The 27997-nt window shown below is 40.5% G+C and overlaps 1 protein-coding gene across 1 annotated transcript; it reads left to right on the forward strand.

Annotated features, from left to right (window-relative positions):
• Window positions 1-1097: 1097 nt before the first annotated feature.
• Window positions 1098-26727, forward strand: plcg1 (phospholipase C, gamma 1). The gene is made up of 33 exons (XM_084916238.1): window positions 1098-1385; window positions 2498-2785; window positions 11232-11384; window positions 11483-11576; window positions 11679-11726; window positions 12265-12349; window positions 12509-12592; window positions 12933-12955; window positions 13046-13115; window positions 13206-13307; window positions 14631-14749; window positions 15263-15348; window positions 15785-15905; window positions 16168-16336; window positions 16434-16556; window positions 17482-17583; window positions 17757-17944; window positions 18375-18575; window positions 18667-18786; window positions 18900-19080; window positions 19233-19310; window positions 19410-19513; window positions 19733-19826; window positions 19983-20052; window positions 21316-21479; window positions 21602-21698; window positions 21802-22026; window positions 22141-22289; window positions 22927-23041; window positions 24051-24212; window positions 24770-24858; window positions 26116-26381; window positions 26486-26727. The coding sequence occupies exons 2-33, from the start codon at window positions 2569-2571 to the stop codon at window positions 26520-26522; spliced, it is 3936 nt and encodes a 1311-aa protein (XP_084772364.1). The 5' UTR covers window positions 1098-1385; window positions 2498-2568; the 3' UTR covers window positions 26523-26727.
• The last annotated feature ends 1270 nt before the right edge of the window (window positions 26728-27997 follow it).

Consider the following 27997-nt stretch of genomic DNA (forward strand, 5'->3'; position numbering starts at 1 on the left):
ATATACTTTTTTGTGTTGTGACGCTGAACATTTTACCATAAGAGTGTATGGAATCGGACTCCATTTAGGAGCCATCTTCAAGTGACAACTACTTGGTTTTTTTGGTTTTTTTTTTTAATTATGTTGCACCAATTCACAACATCAGCCACCTCATGGTGTTTTGTATAGGAGAGTAAAGGCCCTACAACATTAGAAACGCTCCCCAACAATCAGACGCTCTCCCCTATGAGCCCTTTCATATCTTGAAAATATGACAGGGTCACCATTTCCTTCAAGGAACCTCAAGGAGCGGCAGTTTTTTCTGCTTCCTTATTCAACTGTGGATGTTGCTTCCTATTTAAAACCAGTATTACAACATGCTTCACCGTCACCACAGATGATAAAGCAACTGCATAAACAGAACACCAAAAGTACACACACTCGCCAACACTCATGGTGATGCCTCTGTTTATTTGAAATAAAGAACAACTACTTTGATAAAAAAAACATTGATAATGATAATAAACATGTATATGTTAAATGTGTGAAAGATATGTGAAGTGTTATGTATCTGTTTTTCATACAGCTGTTGGGAATAGGGCGACCAGATCGCTATAAAATAAATGCAGACTAAACACAGTTTGTGCGAAATGCTAGCTCATAAGGAGGTCGAGTTATTGTTGAGGTTTTCGCTATATTAATGTAGGGTCATTACTTTACAATACAAAGCACCTTGAGGTAACTGTTTTTGTGATCTGGCACTATATAAATAAAAGTGGATTGAACTGGCATTAGGATAACCTTTTTCTGACTATATTAAAAAGCTTTTGCAAAAGCCAGATATGTGCATGAACCAGTCAAAATGTGTAACGTTGTCTCAAGATGTGGGACAGTGGGGCAAGGAATAAAACAAAAAACAAAAACAAAAAACGAATAAATAAAACTGCGCTGTCCCACATAAAGAGGGACATCAGGTCGCCCTAATTAAGAAACGGGCGCGTTACACGAAATGAATCTTTTTTTTTTTAAACTACATTCTCAACCTCTTTACGCGACGCGAGTACTTATTTTATTGTGAAAAGCCTCGACGGAAGCCTCGTGACAGACTCCGGGTAGCTTGACGTGCCAGAGAGGGCCTGAGCTGGCTTGATCCGAGAGCAGACAAACTTGCGTAGTCTTACCACGGGCTTCGGTGTCTGTCTGCCTCTCTCTCTCTATGGACGGCCAGAGGCGAGAAGAGGAAACGGGAATTGTTGTTGTCCGGACCGCAGCGCCTTATGAGAGCCCGGCGATGATTTAATCACGGAAAACCTGAGTGTGGGTGGGAAAAAAAAGAAGGAGAAAAGACGCGAGGAGAGAGGAGCAGCCAGCCGTTGGAGATGTGCGGTCGGGCCGAGATTGCGGCGGTAGGTAGTTCCAGCACGGCAGCCCCTCTCCGACGTGTTGTTTTCCCAGTTAATTTTTCTCCGCACGGAAAAGGAAAAGGAGGAGTAGGAATGAATAGAACAGCTACTGCTACCTCAGGCCCCCTGTTTTTTTACGGGTCTAGCAGGGTATGTTTGTTGTTTTCGCCCAGCGAAATGCTAGCACACACCGGCCCCGTTTCCACGCCGTGAAAATAGCCAGACGGTTCTTGTTACAGCGTTAACCCCACTCTTCTGCCATTCGCCACCAGTTGTATTCCTAAAAATGTTTTCACAGGAAACTTTTTTTCCTGTAGGGAGTTACAGGCCTGTTGGTCATTTTCTTTTTTAATTGAAAAAGCAGTCTAAATAACATTAAACCAAGGTTTCTCCATTCTGTTATATTTATCTACATCAACATGATTTCTCGTTGCACGATGGGTTTCTGATGCAGCTCTCATTTATTCACACCACTCTTAATGATACATAATGCACTCTCTCTGATGGGATTGAAAGGTTTAGCCTAATCGTTGCTCTCAGTACTTGTACCCTTAAGTTAATAAGGTCAAAGGTATGTTTTGAAATATATTCTTTGCCCACATTTTCATTATTTAGTGAATTTATGTGCTGCAAAACTACATAGTGACATGTATTATTTTGTTTAGCATGTAAGTACGGAAGATAAAATGATCTGAGAAGTTGAATTTTTGTAATCAAAACGTACAACGTAAAATATCTAGGTTATTATTAAATATATATATATATATATACACACACATATATGACATGAGTCATTTGTGGCTTCGGGGCTGAACATTAAAGAAGAGTTTTTAGAAATATAATTTTATAAATGGTCATTATAAAGCATTATTACTGCCTACGTTCGTATTTGACATGTATCTCAACATATGGGTAGCAGTGTCTTACAGTGTGCATTTATTTATAAAGATTGGATGATAGAAACATTTAGACTTCATGCAGTATCGTTTAAAGCATGGCTCTTGACAGCATCAAACTCTTTGGTGCCTTATAATGTGCATGCAGCTCTGACACACATGAAGTCCCAGAGGAATTGTTGTTTCACGGGCTTCCCCTCCCTTCTTCTCCTGCTGTAGGTATCCCTGTCTAAGCCTGTACTGAGGAGATTGTTCTGAGAGGAAACGGATAACAAACAGGGGAAGTGAACATGGCTGGGACCTCTGGCTTCTTTTCCAACGGACCTGTGCCGTGGATGGACAACGCCACAGAGATGAACAACCTGTACCGAGACTTGGAGCTGGGAACAGTACTGACACTATTTTATTCTAAGAAGTCCCAGCGGCCAGAGAGAAGGACATTTCAAGTAAAACTGGAGACCAGGACTATTATCTGGACTCGGGGCACAGATAAAATAGAGGGCGAGAGTGAGTATTCTGTCAGTGCAAACATGCTCATACAAATATCAGCGCTCCTGATGACTGGTAAATTTGTAAGGTATATGTGCCAGAACTGGTTGGTTGGCATACAGTCAGAAATATGATGGGTGCAGCGTTTTTTAAGGTGCTTGAATGCCTCACAAAAGACTTGCACGATGGGCCAACGTGATGGTATTGTGAACAGTTGGATAGTGTTGTCAGTTAGGATGTGATGTCACATCTAAAAGCCCCAAATAATTGAATTCATACAGCAAAGACGCAGTGAAATCTCACAATTCCACTGATCAATAACAGACTGGTGGTGCAGTGATATTGTAGATGTGGGATTTTTTTTTTTTTTTTTTAATACATTACAGGTAAAAGTACTTTAAGCGTCAAGTAACTTGTCGCTATTGGTGTAAGATATTTTAGTTGATGTCTACATTGGAACCCAAGGCAACTGATTAACCTTTAAAGACTCCAAAACCTTTGTGTTGTGAAAAATGTAAGTTGTACTGCCAGGATTAAAAATTAAAGTTCCTGAGCAAATACATGAGTAGTTTAAGAGGTTGGTTGGTTTTACGAGGTTTTTACACTAAAGACAGTTTGGAGAAACTGGGATCAGTACGGTAGAAGTAAAACTGAACCGGCTGCTTTTTAAGTGCATAAATCAATCTGATAGCTAAAGTTGTATGATAGAAAGAAACCTTGCAACCCCGCCTGTGTGTCGTAATATCAGTGTTTAAAGTGCTTCTTACTGAACGACAGGTTGCTTAAATGTTCAGTTGTTTGGGATTATTTTCTTGCAATATAATATATTTATTTCTCTTGGAAAAAGCAGGTATGAATATCAGAGGAAGAAGAAATTAAATCATGTGTCGGGTACAAATAGTTGTAGGGTCGACGCAGAGAAGAAACACTGTTTCCTTGTGCTCTTTTGTTCCTTTTTAATAGGAATATTCTGTATAGTACCAGGAAGCTGGCATTCAGGTTAATCTTCAACAAAGCAGCGTGTCTAACTGAGGACGCACAGGCCTTTAGTGAGTCGTAATGTCATCTGTCTCTTGGGTAGCAGGATGCCTTGTGCACAGCTGCACTCTGCTCCGGATGCAACAAAAAGAGCACACACACACACAAAGGAGGGTAGGCTTAGTGGTGTTCTTTTCTTTTCTTTTTTTTGTGTTTTGTTTTGATGTTTTTTTTGGTTTTTTTTTGTTAAATCAGTATCATCTTCTTAGTGAAGGGTTTCATATGCCCATGAGCTCATAGCTGCCATTTGATACTCCTGGAGAGGTGAAATTGGCCTGAGCTGCTCATTAATGTTCAGAAATAGAATACCAGGGTTTTTACTGGAAGTGTGTAATCGTTCAGGAACGATTTGGCCCCGTGTATTTACCCCTTATCAATGGCAATGAAAGAATGATGTCCATTAACTGTGGAAACAGCAGTCTCGTATGCTTCTAAATATAAAGTGCTGAGAAGTGGACCCATTTGTTCCATCCTCTCTTAAAGTGTATTTTGTGCATTTTTTTTCACCACTCCACGTGATTTGCCTTTCAGTTTTTGCCCCGTGTTTCCAATCAGATAATTGGCTGCACTCATTTGTGGCTCGCACACTTGTATATTACTCTACAGCACACTATGATGTATGTGCGGCTTGACATAGCAGGATGTGGTCTTGCAGAATAATTGTCAGTAGACAGACATGCTTTCTGAGCGTGTCATAAATATGCAGCTTGGATACCTGGGCTTCACAGTCTGTCTTTTTAAGTGAAAAAGTTTGCTCCAGTTCTGTTAGTCACTACATGAGTGTACAGTTTGTTTTCAAAGAGACTGCTGCAACACGTCCTGCACAGCACCCTCAGTAAAACTCAGCAGTATCATGCTAATCATTTTCTAACCCCCTCGTTTAGTGTGTGACAGATACCAGGTGACATGTACATGAATCGAAATCATGTTTGAGTCATTAGGCACCATCAACTCATTTTAATATCAGAGAGATACGGAGATGGAAAGTGAGTTCGCTGGCAAGCTTTGATGAACTCTGAGCCGCTTCTAGAGTTTTATGAATGAATACTTTTATACTCTCAACCATTTATTTGAGTTTTGTGTCCTGGTTTGAAAAAACCCCAAAAAAACTTAGTTCTTGTAACCTCATAGTCATACCCTGTTATGTTTACAAGCTCTGGTTGGAGACACTGAAATACAATTGGCAAAAAAAGGCATAAAAGCACATTATTTAACAAAAATTAAGCCAAAATGCAGAAGCAGTGTGTGAAAGACTAATGCTGCCAATCAGATGCACTTATTTGGAATAGAAGAGAGTACGTCTTTATTGTCATTGTACATGTACAGCGAAACTGTGCAGGAAATATAAATAGACAATAGGACAACAGTAATAAATAACAAAGCAAGATGAAGTCACTCATTAAAAGGGCAAATTGCAAACGACTTGGTCTGTATATATAGTCTGTATGTAAGTAGCCTGAAAGATGAGGTGCTACGTAGACAATGGCTCACATTAGTGGGGTGGTGGGCAGGTGTATGTATGGAAGACATGGTGGTGGTGGCCTTAGCTGTTTGTGAGTCTGAAATTGATCATCAGTGAGTGTGAGCATCTCTACAAAAGCAGATGTTTCGGGAATTTACTGCTCTGGGGAATTCAGGTGTGTTAACACAGTGGGAAAGAGAAAAGACATCAGGGAAGTATATGAGGCCATTTCCAAACAATTTAAAGTCCATCAGTCTTTAAGTGTGGATCTCCTAACAAATTCATTGCAGACCTTGCAATCCTCAGAAAACTGCAAAAAACCTAAAAGCTACACCTCAGACTGTACAGGCCTCAGTTAGCATTTTAAGTGTTAAAGTTTGTGACAGTAAAAAAAGAACAAGATGGAACAAGTATGGCTTGTTTGGAAGCCTCTTCTTAATAAAAAGAACATGACAGCACCGCTTAGGCAAAAATGCATCTGAGCAAATCACAAGACTTCCGAGGCAATGTTATTTGAACAGGTAAGACCAAACTGGAGATATTTGATAATAATGCAAAGCACCACCACTAGTGAAAACTAAACACAGCATGTCAGCACAAACACCCCATACCAGTTGTCAAGCACGGTGGTGGAGAGGTGATGGGTTGGGTTTGTTTTGCAGCCACAGAAACTGGGCACCTTGCAATCATTGAGTCAACCATGAACCATAAGTATTCTAGAGTGAAGCCATCTGTCTACAGCTAAAGCTTGGCTGAAACTGGGTCATGCAACAAAGCAGCAAATCTACAACAGAATAGTTGAAAAAGAAAATGAGTAAGTGTTGCAGTGGACAAGTCAAAGTCCAGACATCAGCCTGAGTGATATGCTGTGGTGGGACCTTAAGAGAGCTGTGCATAAATGAATGCCTGCAAAGCTGTAAAGAAGCGTGGGACGAAATACCTCCACAACAATATGAGAAAATCATGAAGGCATACAGAACATAATTACTCCAAGCTATTGCTGCTATAGGCGGCTCTATATGCATTTGAATCATGTGGCGTACTTAATTTTTCACACACAGTTTCTTACTGAATTGTGGTTTATTTATTTTGTTATTCATCTGAAGTTCTATTTACCTAATTGTAAGACCTGGTAAAGACTAAATAGTAATTTATTATGTCCTGATATGAAAAATCTTTTATGTCCTTCCTTTTTGCCGTGGCGTTGGGCAACATTAAATTGCTCATCTTCAAACACAGCGTCACAGGCTAGCTTCACTGTTTAGCGGGTTATATTTAATAACATACTGTAGAAATGTTTCTGTCATCCAGTTTATCTCTGGTTGAAGAAAACCACTGTGGGTAAATTTGTTGCATCTTGATAAGCCTGGTGTGGTGTTCATTAGAAGTTCTACATCCTTTGCACTTTTGCTCAGTTGAATGTTGAGAAAATCTTATCTAAATCTGTAAGTGTGTAGTTGGACATTAAGTTATGTATATTATGGACATTAATGAACAGTTTATTGCAAACATTACAGAAAAGCCCCCCCCAGAGATAGATAGATAGATATATATATATATATATATATATATATATATATATATATATATATATATATATATATATATATATATATATATATATATATATATCTCACAGCTCAGACACTGATAAAATTAAATATAAACATCACAGATTTTATTAAACACTTCTCACATGTAGTGTGAACCACGCAAGGATAAATGGTCAGCAGTAAGCATGAAATTCAACTCGTGGGCAAAGTCTTGTAGAAATGCAAGCTGCAGTGTAATATTAATTCCAGGACAAATACATATAAACTTGCTAAGTAATGACTGACACATCGTAAGTTTAAATATGAGACTTTTTTTCCCTTTATAAACACTACATAATGATGCCGTGCTGCAACTGCTCCTAGGTTTGGGACAAAATCGATACTGCAGTATACCACATCCGCTTCCTCCTATGGTGTTATCAATACACTAGCAACAGAATCAATTTTTTTTATTTAACCCTGTGAGGCCTCAGTCAGTACTCTGACCCCTAAGCCTATATTATCAGAGTATGTGATTTTATTTTTTCATTTTTTTTAACCTTTAAAAACTGACAAGCGTCAGTCCTTTAGTTTTTCTCCAAAGCTTACAGTAACGCTAAAATGGCTATGCGAATTAAACTTCTTGCACATCCTGCCAATCTAAATGGATTCCTTAGCTAGAGCCACAATTTCTTGACTCTTCATGTTGACATTGAGCAAATAAATGAGGTTAAAATGAATGTCGTTAACCGGCTTGCGTTGAGGAAGAAGCAGCTCGGAAAGCGACAATGGCTGACTGCAAGAGAATCGGAGAGCTAACTGAGTGAATTTACAGATTATTCAAAAGTTGAAAAATAGTGATAATACTCACTGACAATACAGTGCACTGAATACACAGATAACTCAAGTTTTTTGGTCTTTTAGAGATATTTTTCACAGATATTTGTCTTGCACTCTACTGGATATCACTGAACTGTTGTATTGTAATGACACGAGTTACTTTCTACATCTACTGTTGCATTGACCTGCTCAGTCACAGAGGGGCAGTTCACATAAATGCAGAAACGGTCAAATTCATGGCATTTGAATAAGAGCTGTAATTCTAGATGAGCACAAGAAAAGAAGCCACATCTATTTTGATAGTAATTTATGTCTTTTAACAAAAATTCCTCAAATATGTTTATAGATTTTTCTACTGTAAACATTGTTGTTTGCTTAATATGACTGCTAACTCAATATCTTTGGGCTGTGGACTCTGATCGTGACAAAATTAGATATTGAAATTTGGACTCTGGGAAACTAGGATGGGTATTTTCCACTGCTGCCCTGAGATTTTACACTGTCATCGGGGCAATAATTGGCAGATTAATCTACAATGAAAGGATTCATTGACAACCTTTTAATTTGAATGGTGCAGGAATGTGAGGCGTGTTCAGGTATAGACAGGATTTAGAACTGTGTTGTCGTTGTTGTTGTTATGATATGTCGGTGAGCAGTTTTGACAATAATTCAAACCACATACTGTGTTTTAACACGCACCACGACATTGGATGAGTTCCTTTTCAGCAGCAGTACCAATAAATGTTCTCACCTGTAGCCTGGAAATCCTTTTTTGAGAATGAAGAAGTCTTTGGGTTGTTTATGTTAAGTTACATAACCGGCGGGTGGAATTAACTTGCACACACGTGTGAAAACTGTCGTCCTTCTGATGTGCTTTTTCCATACCTCCCGCAAAGGACGTGCATACACTGTAACACCTCAGACGTGATGTCATTTCTAACTGACCCACCTTTTTTTGTGTGTGTTTGTGTTACTCGTTTGGATCTGGCCGTAGTTTATATGTAAGAACATTTTCAACAAAATACTGAGACATTAGCCCTCAGGCAGCAAAGCTGTTACTTAATCAGAAATTGCTTTCAGATTGATTGTCTGTATGAAAACGTTGTAAAGAGCAGGCTGTTGCTGGAAAACAAGCAGAACTCAACAGCAGACTCGTTCCATTTAGAGATTGTTGGAAAGGGGAACTGAACCCTTTTAGCGGCTTGTCAGATGTTTGTCAGAGGAAAAGTCTTCTGCTGAAGTTGATCCCATATGCTGTCAGTGAAGCTTACATGGATCAGCTGATGTGGAAGTGTGCAGTGAAACATTGTCACAACATAGGCCGCATAGTCACTTGGAAATGTTCAGGGGTTTTTTCTTGCTTTAGAATGGATGGTGCACATAAACACAATTGATCTGCTTAATGGTTAAAAAGATGAGTCTGGGGCTTACCTAACAGATTTATTTCTGGCTATTTAAGGTTAAAAATATAAAATATGCAGTCCAGGTAATTTGTGGATGTGCCCATATGCAAGAAAGATCCTACAGTGTCAAGTTCATATTGCATACCCATATGTTTTTATTTATTCTATAGTCATCTTTATATTTTCTCACTTAGAATATTTAGCAAAATAATTGCTCAATGATCCTTTGCTGACATTGTGAACATGATTATCAGTCAAAGCTCTTAAGTCTGCATGGCCGAATATGACGTTTTCAGTTGCCATGAAATTCTAAGCGAATGCTGTGAACGTATTGACTTTTGACACCACCGTGGTTCAGTTGTAAACACTGCAAGAAGGTGTGCAATTTGAACCCATGCAGAGTTAAAAAAAAAAATGGGCTACCTGGGAAAAGGACACTGTCACAAAAGCGATTCTTATTCTCAAGATTTTGAGTCGCTGGTTGAATGCAGTTCAGTAATAATAGCTTATGTCTTTACCCATCCAATCCAATATTTTAGGCTTTATAGCAACACTAAAGCTGACAGTTACTTTTGATTTGTTTTATTTGTAATATTCTTTCTTTTAATTTTCTTATTAAATGTATGTGAAATGTCAGAAAATTGGGCCTTCTTCCTATATTTTATTTTTGGTTCACAGTATTTTCAGTTGTATAAAAATGGAAAAGAAGCACATCCTGACATTGTGTGTGAAACAGTAGAAGTTTGACATTTTAGATGAAAAACAGAAATGTTATTTTTGATCATTTGCTTTTTTCACAATATCGTAACATTGGCTTATTTAAAATAAAACAACAACAAACAAACAAAAAGGAAATTGGGGGAAGGGGATAAACTTTACATTGGCCAAAGTTTAAACATCAGGCTGTCATATTTTTACTGACAATACTTTTGCTTGGGTATGAAAAATGTTGGAAGACAGGGCACAGCACAGAAGGAAGTGTGGTAGTGTTTTGCAGGATACCTCCTCTCATCTCTTTTGGTAAGGTTACACCTCTGGCTATCTCTTTCTTTCCTGCATCTGTCTGAGGCAAGCTCCAAATATTTTGACACAAATGACTAAAAGTGTTGTCTAACAGATCAGCCTGTCAGAAGTGCTTCAGTCTAAACGGAAGTCTGCTGGCCCGTGTGGCGGGTTAAGTAAACGGAGATATGATATATGATTAGAGCACAGTTTGGTGAAATTCTGTGAGAAGACATTTTTATGCTTGAGAAAAGAACATGCACATGCTCACCTATACGCAAGCACAGATGTGGTGTGTAGGCGACAAAGGCACAGGATGTGTGGTTCAGGGGCAGGAAGAGGAGCAGGAGCTGAAAGAAGTGTGTGTCTGTGTGTGTGTGTGTGTGTGTGTGTGCTTAGTAGGAGAGTCCCTGCTGTAGGTCTTGAACTGCAGTTAATGTAACACTGATAGGAACCCGCTGTGCTACTTTGCAGCCCACACACTTGTAAAGTTTCTCAATGATTGTTTATGGAGTTGAGATAAAATTATATCTGGTCTTTTTTTTTTTCTTTTTTTTTTTCCCTCATTTGTCATGTCTACAGATAAACCGTGAAGCCGTTGTGTGAAAACGTTAGCATTATCATAGTTCCGATCATATATTGTTTAAATGTTTAAACACGCACACTTAACAGCCTGCACTTACGAGCACAGGTAGGTACATACTGTGATATATTTGTCATGTATATTTATATTTGAAATCTCAATCATTTAGACCTGACCAGTAGCTTCTTAAAAAAAAAACACAAAAAAAACCAAACAACAACAAAAAAACTGCCCTCTCCCCATTGCTTACTAATTGGTGGTTTTTGATCTATACTTGAATGTGGTTTGGGTCACCGCCTCAGCTTCATTGTTTTATGTGGTCAGAGGGGCTTCAGGTACTTGCACAATGTTTTTATTTTTTGTATGTTAGACTGTTAGGGTTAGTACTGAAGTGTTTCATGTTTCCTACATGAAATGGAATTAGAAAACAAGGAGAGCTTGGAGCTAAGTCTGCAGTTTTGTGCCAGATACAGTTATTTTGATTATTTCCATATCATTGCATATAAGTTTTGCACACCATATTCACACCAGAATATTACCGTGTCATGTGTTGGGAACCTGCAGCTTTGTGTTTTGCTAACTACATATCTGTCTGTATCTACAGTTGATATTCGAGAAATCAAGGAGATCCGTTCTGGACAGAAGTCTCGGGACTTTGATCGCTATGTGGAGGACTCGGCAGCACGGCTCGATCAGGCCCACTGCTTTGTTATTCTGTACGGCACAGAGTTTCGCCTTAAATCACTCAGCCTGGCAGGTATGCTCAGAGAAGGACTAGCCTGTTACCATTGTACCTCAATAAGATCATTAGTACCATTGATAAATCAAATCTTCACATTTTGTTTGTTGCTACAGCAACATCTGATGAAGAGATGACCATGTGGGTGCAAGGTTTAACTTCGCTTGTGACTGACACATTGAAGTCTCCAACACCTCTTCAGATCGAGCGGTAAATCTGAACTTATTCAAAGTTTGTGTAAATAGACGGCATTATCTGTTTTCTGTATGCAATAAATCGCTTAAGTCTTTTTTTCATTTCTTTAATTTTAAGGTGGTTACGTAAGCAGTTCTACGCAGTTGATCGCAACAGAGAAGACAGGTAACTAAACTCGGTCAAAGGATATCAGCTGCAGAGTTAATCAGATCGCCCTCACAAGAAATGGATGTTATTAGATGTAACTCAATTGTTTGCTACACCAGTTGTGTGCCCTTTCATCTAAGAGCACATAGACTTGCTGCAACCGGCTGGTAGGTGTCTGTGAGAGAGCTCAGTTGAGGTGTAGTAAGGGAACTAACCCCTCAGCCGCACACCAACAACTCTTCCTGCAGCAGGAAACAGACTGCAGAGAATGGAGAGGAGATGTACAGAGATGTTTGTCTGTTACATCCCTGACAGGCCTTTGTTACTGTGTGTGCGCCGTGTATTGTCGTTTCTGGCCAAAATTCCAAGCTGTGTAGCAGAAGTGAAGCCCAAACCACTCAACAGAACATGCAGGGTGTCTGTTTACAAGGTTTCAGCCCATCTGTAAACTCAAAATGGCATTTCTGCCTCACAATAGTATCTACAAGTAGAAGTGTTTGCACATGTTGCACATGCTTATCCGTGTTTGTTTTATTTTTCAACAAAACGTGTTTAGGATATCCTGTAAGGATCTGAAGAGCATGCTGAGCCAGGTCAACTACAGGGTGCCCAACATGAGGTTCCTCCGAGAGAAACTTCCGGTAACCTCTTGCTGCTTACTTTCCTTATCACAAACCTCCTTCCCACTCCATCTCCCCGCCAACTTCCCTTTCACGATGATGTTGTTTGAGGCTAAAGATTTATGATTTGCCGTTAACAGTCATTTCACTTTTCTGTCTGATTCTCTGCTTCTTTTATAGGACTCGGAGATGAGGAATGGAGACGTGTCCTTCAGCCAGTTTGCGCAGCTTTATCGTAGTCTCATGTTTGATGCCCAGAAAAACGTAAGTGCAGTCTTTTTATGTATCCACAGATAGTCCCTGTGCTTTCATCCCCCTAGCACCCCCATCTGATGCTCTGCCAAGGCTCACTTCATCTCCCATCTGTCCGTTCTCAAATGGCTTCAAGATCAATATGCACCAGCTAAAAACCCACCAAACCTCTCTGGTGGAGGCCATTAGGACACACAAACACAGACACATAGATAAGAAGGCAGGCAAGCAGGGGTCAGATAAAATGGATAACCTCAGTGCCCTCCCCCCACCTCACAGGATGTCTAACACTGAAAGTGCAGCGCTTTGATTAATTACTTTAAATGTTTTTTGTCTCTTTACTATCTTTTAGATGGAAATCCCATTTCTACAAAGGTAGGTATACAAAACGCACACACATACACAGTGATGTTTTCTCTTGCATCACGGTTGTTTGCTGAAATTAACCAGTACTTTTTCTATCAGGTTCATTGATAGACCAGAACAGAGGATTTCCCTGGAGGACTTCAAGAGCTTCCTCTTGGAGTCTCAAAAGGTATTCTCTCGGTTGTTGGACATTTACATACTTTATTGCCGATTTGTTTTGTTTTCATGCTCTAATGCATGTTTGTGTTTACTGTTGCAGGAGATGTGGGCCACAGATAACAACAAAGTGCAAGAGTTTATGTTCGGCTACCTGAAAGACCCCCTGAGGGAAGTGGAGCAGCCTTATTTCCAGCAAGACGAGGTATGCGCACCTCGATGCCTCTCGCTCTTTCTTTTCCCCCCTTTTCTCACTTGTGTTCTTGTTTTTTTTTTCTGGGTCTTCGCTCACTAACGGAAAAATGTACCATGTTTTCATAGGTTATGTTTTCCGATTTCCCCCCTGTGTTGTTAGTGTGGGAGGGAGATGCTCAGAAATTAACATGACTGGCCATGATCTTGGCCCTGAAGCACCTCCTCCTACACAGATATAAAAGGTTATTGAGTATGGTGCGGCATGACAGTTCTGCAGAAAGTGAAGGATGATTGTTGTGGTCACCGTAAAGTCATGAATAAAAGAGGAAAGTGGGACAAGCGAGCCTGCAGGAGGTGATGCTGTGTCTTCGTGCCAGAGGATGTTAGGTCACTGGTGCCCAGGCCTTGATTATGTGCAAAGAAAAGCCTATGAATAGTTAAAAAAAAAAAATACATACTTTATTTTAAATATTATCACTACATGGAAATTATTATAGTTGAAGTTTAATGGGGAATCTGATATGTACAAATCCTACTCTAATGTGATGTTTTTGTTTGCTGTTTATGGAATCCAGTGTCATTATGTGTTTAATACACAAGTTAAATCTAAGAATCTGGATTAAGCAATTATGACATTTTGAACCCCACATGTTCCCCAGATGTTCCATCTCAGTTTTTCTTAGTTTTTGTAATTTATTCATGTTGGCAGTTGTGCGTGGTCGGTGATTTAACAGTGTTTTTTAGAAGCATTCATATTATTTTGACATGAAACATTTATATTAGTACTTTATCTTGTACTTTTCCTACTTGTCAGCATGTGTACAAGTTGACTGCCCTGTGGTTTAGAGCATTTGTGTTGTTTAAGCATGTGAAAATGTGCCAGAAAAATGTATATTTGCAAGGTGTACCTGCTTACAGGATAGATGGGCTCGTGCAGTGAAATGTTTAGGTTTTGTATTTGTTTTGTTTTTTTTAGTTTATATCTTGGAATTTAGAATTATATTGAAACCAAGATAGACCTTTTCACCAGTAACATAAAAATAACAATAATTTTGGTGAAACACAAACTCAACAGTTCTCACAGTCCAAAGGCTGGATCAGAACTTGGCAGTTCGCCTCTCCTTGGGGGCTCTAGCGCATGCCTGTGCATACAAACAGGTGTTGAGCCACTTCTTAAATGCCTTAAGCAACGGTGCCCTGATTCCTGAGTATTTAGGTCAGATGTTTTTAAGAATCTGATCATTATCATTTCAGTGCCACGTCGGTATATTGCTGTAAGTTAGGATCTGTAATTTTTCCCACTTTTCACTGCGCCTCATTCTCTCTTGTGTAGTTCCTCACATACCTGTTCTCCAAAGAGAACACCATCTGGGATTCCTCCCTGGACCAAGTGTGTCCTGAGAATATGAACAACCCCCTGTCTCACTACTGGATCTCCTCTTCGCACAACACGTAAGCATGAAGGGCATTTATGCATGTGTCTGGTTTGCCTGCTTTAATTGGGCCCTGGGAATGCTGGAGTTCTTGAAACCTCTGCCCAAAAGAGGTCTTTTGAACTGGCTTCACACATCAGATAAAAGTGTATTATTTAACAATCTCTTTCCCGAATGAGATCCAGGCGTTTATTTTGCAGGAAAATGTATTTTTCCTCCCATTGAAAAGTGTGTGAAAGTCAGCGCAAGTAATTCTGTACTAAATGTGAAACAATGCTCATTGGAGCGACGGAATGAAAGTTTCCCATGTTGCTTTGATTAGGCTTGAATTGACTGACTGAATGAGTAAGAAGTATTTATCCGGTCAACAGAGGAGAACGAGCCCTTTTGATATGACTGTATCGATTTATTTATGTAATCACCATAAAAAGTGTGTTCGTGTGTTAAGACACTCCCTGACATGTTAATCCTCTGAGAGCCTGTGTGGCTGTGTGTTTTGTGTACATACTTGACAATGTGTGCTTATTTTTAGCTACCTGACAGGAGACCAGTTTTCCAGTGAATCGTCCTTGGAGGCATACGCACGCTGTCTGAGGATGGGCTGTCGCTGTATTGAATGTAGGAACGAACACACACACACACACACACACACACACACACACACACACACACACACACACACACACACACACACTGGAAGGTGTACGGTTTACCCACGAGTAGTAAATCACCACTGCTTGACTTTTAACCAACTAATTAACTTTTACCCACTTTCTTATCCTTCACAGCTCGACTTTTAACCCCAGCTAATACACCCTTAACCAGGTCCTCACATGCAAAAACTTATGCAACCGTTCCCGATATTGCTTTTCAGCAAACCCTTGTCAGGCAGGTTTCTATAAATAAGACTTGTTTGTTGTAGATCTTGTTCGCCTTGAAACATACAGATCCTACAATTGTCCCGTCACTCACACACACGTCTGTTTATTTTCATAATCCTTAAAGGATAAAAGATGAAATGATGTTGCATGCATGTGTCTATGTTTTTTTTCAGTGGACTGCTGGGATGGCCCTGAGGGAATGCCAGTCATCTACCATGGGCACACCCTTACAACCAAAATCAAGTTTTCTGATGTCTTGACCACCATCAAAGAGCACGCCTTTGTCACATCTGAGTGAGTGTGCATGACAACGCGCTATTCTTGTTTTGTTTTGTTTTCTTCTCTTTTTATGACTGTCAGTGGGGATGTGGTGATTAACAGGATAAGAGATGGCGAAGATAAAGAGATGACGGGCACACACTAATGTAGAAACACTGTGGGCAGGCCACAGTGACATCACTGTGAGAAAATAAAAGTCGCATCACAACAAAGTTAAACAAGGGGTTTCCTTGGATTTGCCACTCCTCTGAGGTTGAATCGGTGGTCCCTTTTACAGATATCCCATCATCCTGTCCATAGAGGACCACTGTAGTATTGTGCAGCAGAGGAATATGGCCACTCACTTTAAGAAGGTGTTTGGAGACATGCTTCTAACCAAGGCAGTGGATATCGCAGCAGATGGGCTGCCCTCACCCAATCAGCTCAAGAGGAAGATCCTCATCAAGGTCAGAGCCTCTTGGAGTCATGAGAAATCTTTTGATTTTTGGGGGGTGGGGATTAGTAACCTTACTCTGTCTGTCCTTCTCCTCTTATCTGATGCAGCATAAGAAGCTCGCAGAAGGCAGTGCATATGAGGAGGTGTCCACCACCACTCCGTACTCAGAGAATGATATCAGCAACTCCATTAAAAATGGCATCCTGTACCTGGAAGATCCCATTAACCATGTAAGCATGTTCAGTGTATAAATAGTTTCTGAATCCTGCACGAGAAAGAATTTTTGGGCAGAAATGGTCAGAAAAGAAAAACTAGCTTCTGTATCACATATGCTTTATGTTATCAGTAAAAACATGAAAAATCAAGTTAAGACAAATTATGTTGCAGTCTTCCTTTATCATCTGTTACACTTACAATTATAACTCAGACATGCTTTATCAGCATTTGTTCCTTGGGATATCAAGTTCTTATTCTGTATCATCTTGTGCCACTTTGCACTAGGGCTGTTCGATATAACGATATATATCAGATGACGATATAAAAACGTCTATCGTTTCATTTTACGCTATCGTTTGTTTCGTGGTGTCGCAAAATAAACTGTTTACGGCAATATTTTTTCATCGTTTTGATGGTCACTGTAGTGGCTATATTAATTTCTTAAGGTTCTCTCTTTCTCTTATATTTAATATAACCACACTACGGACGGACAGAAAGAAAGAGCAGATTATTTACGGATGAGAATTAAAAAAGAGCCGCCAGGTGCTAAAATATAAACCTTAGACTCAAACGTTAGAACAGGTTTTTCCCCGCAGCACGCCGTGTAATAAATACTCACAAAGAAAACGGCGGCTGTTACAACTTATGTCTAAAAATATATCGTTTCATGCATCGGTTAAAACACTCGACTCCAGCTACATGACGCGCAGCTGGAAACACTTCACGCAAGTCGAGCTGCCCGAGATTCACAGAATTTACAGAAAATTTTACATTTTTGTGATTTATATCGTTATCGGGACGATAGAATTCTTATATCGGGATATGAGATTTTGGTCATATCGCACAGCCCTACTTTGCACTGTAACACATGGATCTTGTAAATATTTGATCCAGCTATTTGAACTAACAATCTGTCTCATTTCTCTCCCTTCATCCCAGGAGTGGTACCCTCATTTTTTTGTTCTGACCAGCAGTAAGATCTACTACTCAGAAGAGACCTCCAGTAACCCGGGAAATGATGATGAGGAGGAGCACAGAGAGGTTAGTAGGTCTGATCTGCTGCTGAAGTACAGAAATTATTTTTGAGCGTGAACATTTGTTCGCATTGTTCGTAATTTGATGCAATTTTAATATTTAGAGGTCTGTGGGAGGCTCTTATTTAGAGATAAAGTATGTGGATACACATAAAGTGAACACATCTTGAATCTTCCCAGGTGTCCTATGGTATGGATCAACATGTGACAGAGAAATGGTTTCATGGAAAGCTTGGTGCTGGGCGGGATGGACGGCAGATAGCCGAGAGGCTGCTGTCTGAGTACTGCCTGGAGACTGGAGCTCCTGATGGCTCCTTCCTAGTTCGGGAGAGCGAGACTTTTGTCGGAGACTACACTCTGTCTTTCTGGTAAAGTACACATATTTTGTATTTAAAAAACATCTATTGGATTTCAGGGTGGAAAAGGTAATTTAGGGGAAATCACTTTTAAGTATAGGAAACTTTAATTTGTATGTAGAAAACTAGCACGTGTCACTAAAATATAACCAAATTTAAGTGTCGCACTGGCAGATCAGTCAGTGATCATGGCTGTCACAGTGTGACGTGTGATCTGTCTGATATTATGAGCTCTTTGTGAAAGGAGGGCAGGACAGATCAGTCTGTCTGTTATTTACCTGCAAGCTATGGGAACAATGTAGAGATGGTATCACAAGGCAGTTTGTTAAAGATGAACAAGAGTTCACATGTTCTTAACTTGTAATCAAACTGGAAGAAAAACTGACCTTTCATTGTTTCTCTCTCTCTCTCTCTCTCTCCATGCCTCCCATCTCTGCAACAGGCGCTCGGGGCGGGTGCAGCACTGTCGCATCCACTCTCGTCAGGAGGCAGGCAGCCCAAAGTTCTACCTGACTGACAACCTGGTATTTGACACGCTCTTTGCTCTGATTACTCACTACCAGCAGGTGGCGCTGCGCTGTAACGAATTTGAGATGAAGCTGACTGAGCCGGTACCTCAGACCAATGCTCACGAGAGCAAAGAGTGAGTACACATATGCATTTTCAAAGATTACTGAGAAAGTGCTGAATTTATTACGTGATGTGCATCATATTTTTGTTTTTGTTTGTCGCAGGTGGTACCACGCCAACCTCTCCAGGAGCCATGCAGAGAACATGTTGATGAGGGTTCCTCGCGATGGGGCTTTTCTAGTCAGGAAAAGGGCAGAGCCCAACTCCTTTGCCATTTCATTCAGGTAACTTAGTTGCCAGTTTAAATCTTAGATGATCAGCATATTGAGTGTAGATGCACATAAATGCCTTGGATCACTGTTATTTAGCAGAGTTCTTTCTTTGGGTTTCTTCACAGAGCCGAGGGTAAAATAAAGCACTGTCGTGTGCAGCAGGAGGGTCAGACCGTGGTGCTGGGCACCTCAGAGTTTGACAGCCTTGTAGATCTTATTAGCTACTATGAGAAGCACCCTTTGTACCGTAAAATGAAACTACGCTATCCCATCAACGAGGACACACTGGAGAAGATAGGCACTGCTGTAAGTACCACATTATACAGTCTACAAAGGAAACGTCTGGCCAGTGAAAAATGCTGTATTGTTTCATGCCATTATGCTAGTTTCATTCTGTGGTGAAATCACCACCAGCCTAGCAAAAAGAAAAAAAAAACTCATAATGTATTGCCCAATAGGAGCCAGACTACGGGTCACTGTATGAGGGAAGGAATCCAGGCTTTTATGTGGAGGCTAATCAAATGCCAACATTTAAGGTAAGAGTGCAGGATGGAGAAATCGACGGTTAGCTGAGATCTGCAACATCAACACTTGGACATGTAAACATGACGTAACCTTGTGTGCTTGTCTTTCAGTGCACGGTGCGAGCCATGTATGAGTATAAAGCCCAGAGAGACGATGAGCTTTCCTTCACTAAGAATGCTATCATCTCTAATGTGGAAAAACAGGAAGGGGGATGGTAAGTGAGTGGCATCAAATCCATTCAGGAAGTAGCTCTTAATTATTAATTTAGACTGCGAATACGTGCTTAGCATTAGAGAACTACGGTAAATGAGTGAATGACACATTTAAAATTCTCTTAACAGTCCTGGGATCATTTTCTAAATATGAAACGCTTCTAAATATTTACAAACCACATCCGTTGTCTCTTTACCCCTCCCGCCTCTTCTTCTTTCAGGTGGAAGGGTGACTGTGGAGGAAAGAAGCAGATGTGGTTTCCGGCAAACTACGTGGAGGAGATCAGTCCGTCAGCAGCCGAGCCTGATAGAACTGTGAGGATCAAACCCTTAAAACGAGATGCTTACTCAAGCACATTTTTTTTTTGTATTTATTTAAAGAGAAATGAGTACACCTGCTCCCACCACAGTGAGGTCATTCATGTCTTCATTCACAAAGATACATATGTGCTCTCTGTTTTCTGACAACAGGAGATGACAGAAAACAGTCCTCTTGGAGATATGCTGAGAGGAAGTCTTGATGTGTCTGCCTGTCAGATTAGTAAGTAGCACCTTCGCTTCCTGTAGCAAGTCATCTTGAGAGCAGTAAACCCCTACTAACTGCTTTTAAAAATAAATTTAATTGTAGGACACAGTCATCACTAGGGCTGGGCAAAACGATTATTTTCCTAATCGATGAATCTAGCGATTGATTTTTCAATCCGATTCTGTTTTGATTTGATTCGATTATCGATTATTTCCCCATTATTTGACTTGTATAGCAATTTCACATTTACTAATTTATGTATCTCAATGAAAAACACAAATTTCTTCATTTCAACACTTTTTAATAAAAAATTGCAAAATAAAGTTGTAGTAGTACAATCTTATATTAGAGATAGCATTTAACAAGAAATGAAATGTGCAAAGTACATAGCCGTCGTGCTTTTATGATAGGCCATGTCCACCTTACAAAGCCGGCAAACGACTTAATCACTTCCTTTTCTGTTAAAATATCCCCATACTGTAGAACTGCACGTTCGGGTGGAGTGATTTAAGTCGACTGCGGCTGCCTCACTCGTGTTGCCGCTACTCACTGCCGCTATGTCTGTTTTGAAAGTGACGACGCATCGACGCACATTCTTTTTACGTCGACGTATTTTACGTGTCGGCGTAATCGATTACGTCGACGCGTCGTCCCGGCCCTAGTCATCACTCTCTTTATTGTTATTTTTCTCCATTATCAGCCTCTTAGTTTAATAAGTCTTCTCTGTTTTTATTATTACTGTTGCTTTTCTCTCCGATTTGCATTTGATGTGTTATTGACATCCTGCAGCCTAGTCAGTACACCCCTATTAGTTCTGGCACATTCTGCCTTGCATTGTTAACCTGAGTCCGTTTGTCCATCTGGGTGGCTCGTTGGCACCATCTAGTGGTAGTATGAAAGATGAGCTAAAAATGCTCAGAAAGTAATTGCATTCATTTACAAAAACATGAATGTTTTAATTAAAAAAAAACTATATTCTAAAAGGGATTATTTGGTTTTATATAATCCTATCATTCTTTAAAAATAACTCCTTGCTGAATGTTATCACTTATTGTCTAATACTGGATGATACAGATGGTTTACAATAATTGCTATGGATTTGTCATCTTGGGCTCTTCTCAGGTGGTTCTTCTCCACCATGTTTTCTTCCTTTGCTTATGGTCTGTTAGTCTAGTATGTCCATTCAGCACCAGCCTCATTTATTTACTTTTTTAAAACTGTCATTACTTCCATTTATTGGTTCCCTTTTTCTAACTTTTTTCTTTTTTTTCTCTTCAGCTGTTCGTGCCGAAGGGAAAGGCAGCAGGCCTTATGTTTTCACCCTGACACAGAGTACCCCTGTGCGTATAGGCATACCGCTCGACATCGCTGCAAACACGCAAGAAGAGCTCAAGGAATGGGTGCTCAAGATCCGTGAGGTCACCTTGACCTCAGAGGCCAAGGTAAATATACAGAAATAATATGCTTCACATGAAATGCACTCACACTTTGGGTTTAAGCTGAGCAGTGATGTGCCTCACTGTTGGTACTACTATATTTATACTTGTGCCATGTCTGTGGCCAGATAGAAGAGGGGAAGATGATGGAAAGGAGGAAGAAGATTGCACTGGAATTATCTGACCTTGTCATCTACTGTAGGCCTGTGCCATTTGATGAAGAAAGTAAGAACTATGTGCACTCACTCGCCTGCACACATAGTAAAAAGAAAAACACCAAATGCAGATGGGGTCACATTTCTCTTTTGTCGTCACTTTTTTTTTTTAGAGATTGGCACAGAGCGAGCCTGTTTCCGGGACATGTCATCCTTCCCTGAAACCAAGGCAGAGAAATACGTCAACAAAATCAAGGGGAAGAAGTTCCTGCAGTACAATCGGCTGCAGCTGTCCAGGATCTACCCCAGAGGCCAGAGATTAGACTCTTCTAACTATGACCCGCTCCCCATGTGGCTCTGCGGATCTCAGCTGGTAGCACTTAACTTCCAGACAGGAGGTATCTTCTCTTCCCTTTTGAGAGCAAAGCTGGAAGACAGACAGTACATTTCATTTGTTTACGTGCTTTTTACATTTTTTTTCCTTCTATTCCTTCCTCCTTCCCTCCCTGCAGACAAGCCCATGCAGATGAACCAGGCCCTGTTCATGCTGAACGGAAGAAGTGGCTACGTCCTTCAGCCGCCCATCATGAGGGACGACAACTTTGATCCCTTTGACAGACAAACACTACGGGGTGTGGAGCAAGTCAGTCTAGAGATTGAGGTACAGTAGACTGAAGACTGGATTTTTCTGCTTTTGGGTGTGATGCAGTTGTGCAGAAACGAGTTTGCCCTTCATCTCTTTGGGAGAAATGAAGCGGGTGGTGGTTATGGAGACAGACAAGGTGAAACTGACAGGTGGTGTTTTGTTAACAGTGTGATTGTAGTTGCCCACTGGAGCAGCAGCAGTGATTGTAACACAGCTCGGAGAGGTAACCGAGGTACTTTACAAAACCTAGCAACCAATTGCTGCAATTTACATATAAATACATTCCCCTTTAGTTGCAGACGTAATAATATTTTTTGATTAAAGGTAACTCACTTTTCATAAATTATGAATAAACATTCATGAACTTGTTTAGAAATCAAGTCAGGAAGCTCATTGTTGTTTCTTCACTGTGAGACTCACTGACTGCTTCCATGGGTGTACTGCAAACACTGCTCATAGGTAATTAGTCATGCTTTTAATTACACATGTTTAAAGGAGGAGTTCAACCTGTAGTTCAAACACTCAGTTAGCAATTGAGCAGAAAAACACATTATAAGATGTCACTGATGGAAAAGCATTGTGTGTTTGTTTGTAGCAACATGTTAATGTAAACAAAAATTCCAAAGACGTAATCGCTTTTTGTCCTCTGAAGGTCTTGGGCTCCCGGCATCTGCCCAAGCATGGACGTGGCATCGTTTGCCCTCTGATTGAGATCGAGGTGTGCGGAGCGGAGTACGACAGCGCCAAGCAAAAAACAGACTCTGAAGGTGAGCGCTGCTCTTATTTAAACACGACTTCCTCTGCCAGTAAAGGCAGGCCCTGCCAAAACTGGGGAGGAAGGGGAAAAAAAAAAAAAAAAAAAAAGCAGTTGCTGTTTACTGGATATATTTTCCTCGTGTAATTTCCTGTATGGTCTGAGGAAAAACAGGAAGTTATACAAACAACTGTGCCATGTGTGGGAATACAAAGGGAAAACATTGAAACTCGCACAGCTCTCATCAGGTCGTTATGACAGAAGAAACACTTCTTTTTTTTTTTTTTTTTTTTAATGTTTTGATGGTTTAATGCATAGATTTTGTTTGCTACATACTTTGATGTGGATACTGGGAAATTTTACTGCAACCTATACTTTACTCTTTAAAATTCCCATCAGTGAGTAAGGACAGGATTACTTTAGTACAAATTTAAGAAATGTAATCTATACTTATAACTACTTTTTTTTCAGTATATTACTAAAAAGTGGTATATCGGCATATTGTACTGTGGGCTCTAGCAGCATTTGTTCCCATTTATATTTATTTGCCTGTACTGGTTGTACACACACTTTTTAAATGTCAATCATTTTATCAGCCCTTTGAATTTGGCACTTATTCAAAACTAGGTCATCAGATAACTTCTGTTACTTTAGATGGCAGATTCCGATGTAAGCCCAGCTCATATTTATCTTTTAAATATAAATACATAAACATAAACTCAAAATTTTAACACATTTGGCATTTCCTTCTGCTGTTTTTTCTCACTGCTCTCTGGTTCTTCTACAGAAAGGGCAGCGAGCCAAGGAAAAATAATTTTCTGTTAATGACATACTCTTTTTTTTTTTTTTTTTTTTTTGTCCTGGAAAGGGTTTTATTTCCCTGTAATGTAGAGGTGCAACCTTTATCTAGCAGCTAATTACAGAAGTCTTTATACTGCTGTTACAAGGGAAATATAATTGCACAAATGTTAGAGAATTGAGGATACACGCTTTACATTTTCAATATTTCTTTTCTTCTGTAGCTGATAATGGTCTCAATCCCACTTGGCCGAGAAAGACATTCCAGTTCACCGTGTGCAACTCTGCTTTTGCCTTTCTGCGTTTTGTGGTGTATGAGATCGACATGTTCAACGACCAAAACTTCCTGGCTCAGGCTACGTTCCCCATTCACGGGCTAAAGACAGGTACGCCTTCAGCATGTGTTCCCTGTAAATAGTTTTTACATGTTTTGCTGCTGACTTTAAGTATCTCGGGGTCTTGTTTGAGGTGAGGGGTGAGTAGAGCGGGGGATTGAGTGTAAAAGTGAGTTTTACCAGTCGATCTACATTTATCTGCTCACTTACGGGCATGAGCTTTGGTAGTGACCAATGCAAGCACTGGAAATTAGCTTCTTCTATAGCGTGGCGGATATCTTCCATAGAGAAGGGCGTAAAGCCGCTGCTCTTTCATATTAAAAGGAGCCAGCTGAGGAGTTTCACATATCTGACTAGGATGCCTCCTGGGCACCTCCTAGGTGAGGTGTTCTGGGCATCTCCTGTTGGGAGGAGGCCCAGACTAAAAGCTGGAGAGGTTACCTCTCGATTGGTTTGGTAAAGTTTCGGTATCTCCCCAGAAGACCTGGAGGAGGTGGTGTGGGCTTCCCTGCTTAGACTCCCTCCCCAATTGGCAAAAAATGGATGGATGGATCTTTTTGCAGACCACTAATAAAAAAAAAAAAAATCTTTTGCTTCTGTCTTTATAGGTTACCGGTCAGTACCTCTGACGAACAGCTACAACGAGGACCTGGAGTTAGCTTCTCTGTTAGTCCACATGGACATAACCAGAGGAAGGGTGAGCTCCACAATGTTTGTACTGTCAGCAAACCACTCAAAAACATGCAGACACAACTTGAAGAAGGCCAAGCAGACATATTGCTGACAAATTAGTAATGAGTGCCGGGAAAGCCAGATCAGATTTTTTTTTTTTTTAATTTTCTGTTTTTTAAGTTTTTATTTTATTTTTTTGGAAGAACAAATAGTCAAATGAGCTTTACACAGATTTCGTTACCTTTGGATCGAGGTAAACGTACTCTTACCCTGTTTCATGACTTTATGTAAAGCTAGGTGAACTAGCATGTAGCTGTACAGTTACTGAACAAACATGAGAGTGCTTTTACTTTTTGCATCTAACCTAGGTTTTAATTTCCATCGTGTTTAATTTCCTGTATGTTAATAATACCACAGGACAGCCTCTTTTTTTGATTCTTACTTTAAAAGCAGGGGTGAGTGTACCTCATGTCTTAGTAGTGATAGTATACTGTACATTTTTCTGAATTAAAAACAATTAGCTGCTAACTGGTGCAAAAATGTAAGGGCAGTGACATTAAAAGAAGGAGAAATGCATCACTATTTTAACACTTAAACCATGAGCCCCGACCCCATCACACCCTCTGTATACAAACATAACCCTTCGTTTAACTCAGCCCACCACCCCTGGCTGACTGAGCTTCGGGTGGGATCGCACAATTGAAATACGAGCAGCCACAAACAAAAAAACCAAAAACAAACCACCAAATGTATAGTCACACATTAGCCGGCAGGTCTGCAATGAGATTCGTCAGATAGTGAATGGTGCAAAACACCCAAATGGGCCATAAAAGGCTTCCATGTATGAAAAAATGTCTCCCTTGGGCCTCTCAGTACAGCGGACTGATGTTTCTGTGTACGAAAGGTGAACGCAATTATTTTTGTTTAAAGCTAATGCTTCATTAGCGCTCCCAGAATTTGCTATTAGTGGACATTGTTGCAGGGGACGCAACTGCTTTTATCTCGAGCATCGATATAAAGCACAGATTTGGAAAAATTAGTCCTTTTAAAAAATACTTCCGTTTGTCTGAGTTCAGTGCTTGTATGTTCTTTGTCTGTAGCTGCCTCCCTCAAATTATTTCTTAATCCCTCCCCAGTTTTTCTTCCCATTTACTTTTGCCTTTATAGTTCATCTTATGTTCTTGAATGACCTGACAAAATTATAAATGCAAGACTTTAAGCTCATCTTTGATTATGCAGAGAACCACTAGTGTTTACTCCTTTGTTTTGTTTTTTATTTCAGGATGAAAACGGTGAGGTTCTCAGCCCATTCGCTGCAGTCGGGGCCTCATCAGTGTCGGCAACAGCTCAGTCAGTGCGGGAGCGTTTTGGGGAGCTGAGCTCAGTCTCCTCAACGTCCTCCAGCATGTCTCCTTTGCCTCAGTCTCCAGCCCAGGCCATGGCCTACAGAGGGAGGGAAGGCTCTTTTGAATCCCGCTACCAGTCCCCCATAGATGACTTCAGGGTGTCCCAGGAGACACTGCTGGACATGGACGCGCAAAACAGAAGGTGTGTGTGTGGTGTGTCTCTCTTTGGGGTGTTAGATGCCTGTACAGAGTGTTTTGGACGTGTAGAAGATTACAGACATCATCCTGTCTTTGTCTTCACTTCAGGATCCCGCGGAGGACCAGAGTGGAGAACCGTGTCTAAGTCCAAGCCAATCAGGACGCATTTCTGTTGCAACCCCCCCTTCCTCCTCCCCATCCCCACCACCCAGTCGCCTCTCCCCCGTACCGATGATGTCACTGACTGCTGTGAACAGTTTCCATGGAAACGCCCACCACCGCTTTGGCCTACATTTCAGGCAGCTCTCTCTCCCTCCATTCGCCCAACCCCCCACCCCCCCACCCCCCCCCCCCCCCACCCCCTCCCCTCATTTTCTCTCTCTCGCTCTCGCTCTGTCTCTGCCCCTCCCTCCCTGCTGCCCAGCCTCTCTTCACCACTTGCCAGACAAGAAGGTGAAGGGGGGCATACTCGGACATTAGAGGGGCGAGGGGGGGTCACTAAGAGGAAGCTGACCGCTGTGGGCAAGAAGAAGAAACGACATTCACAGTAGAACAAAAAGCAAGACTGAAAAAGTTCCAGCTCTGGCCTGACTGTTGTAATCTCTCGTGTTTTCAGTGTGCACAGCTGCTTAGTTTGAAGGCTAAGATGAAGAAAGGGGACAGTTATAGAAGGTATCAGTTTGAAACTGTTTCCAGTTAAGTTTCTTTGCTCTTCTCTATTTGGCGAATATGAATATATATATATATATATGTGTATATGTATATATACACATATATATTTATTCCTGCTGTGCTGTTGGCCAGAGAACAGCACCAGCTCACCTGCTCTCAAAGAGCTCCTGTCTCTGTTTTTAATTATTACGATTATTTAAACCTTTAAACATTCATAATGTGATTTCTTTTTTTATGTACATGTGTAAAACATGAGGGCTCTCACTGCTTTAAAAAAAAAATTATCTTCTCTTCTTTTGTTTTTTTTTTTGCAGAGGAAATAGTGTGCCTCCAGCATATCTCCTACCCTAAACTTGGAGTGATATTAAATTTTTTATTTTATGTTTTTTTTTTTCCTGTTTGTTTGGAGCAGTGAGAGCGCAGATCATATGTTATGCCTGCACACTTATACACACTTATTTCTAACCTACATTCCAGGAAAAACAAAAAGTGCACATCATTCCGTGTTTGCTGCGTTTCACACGCATTTACAAGCCAGTGTGACACATTGAGACATGTCCTGGGAATCCAACACCTCACTGTGTGACGAAGCAGGACCAGGGATAAACGTTAAGCCAAAAAAAAAAAAAGGTCTTATTGTGAGAAATGTGCTTTTTATTTTTTTTTCCTTCCACTTCTTACTTGTACTACCAATGTGTTACAGGCCATATTTACAGATGTCCTGTCACTCAGAGGGACGAGTCACAGGGCTGTGGGTTACAGCTAAAACATTATCCTGTTCACTCCCCTCAGCAGTGGTTATTATTTACAGTCGCAGTCAGACATATTGGTTTGAGGGACATGAATGTGTGCCTCAAACTACTATAAAAATAATCTAATTAGATTAATTTACAGGGAACACTGTAAATGTTTTAAATTTGTCAGTGCGCCATGATTACTGTAATTATG

The sequence above is a fragment of the Perissodus microlepis genome, chromosome 20, assembly GCF_051167445.1.
Source record: "Perissodus microlepis isolate ML-2025 ecotype Zambia chromosome 20, ASM5116744v1, whole genome shotgun sequence".
Taxonomy (NCBI): Eukaryota; Metazoa; Chordata; class Actinopteri; order Cichliformes; family Cichlidae; genus Perissodus; species Perissodus microlepis.

Excerpts from the sequence above, each read along its gene's own strand:
- plcg1 (XM_084916238.1), top strand. The coding sequence starts at position 2,569 with ATGGCTGGGACCTCTGGCTTCTTTTCCAACGGACCTGTGCCGTGGATG. Across the intron at positions 12,593-12,932 it reads TGTTTGATGCCCAGAAAAAC|ATGGAAATCCCATTTCTACA; the intron begins GTAAGTGCAGTC and ends ACTATCTTTTAG. Across the intron at positions 19,514-19,732 it reads GAAAAACAGGAAGGGGGATG|GTGGAAGGGTGACTGTGGAG; the intron begins GTAAGTGAGTGG and ends TTCTTCTTTCAG.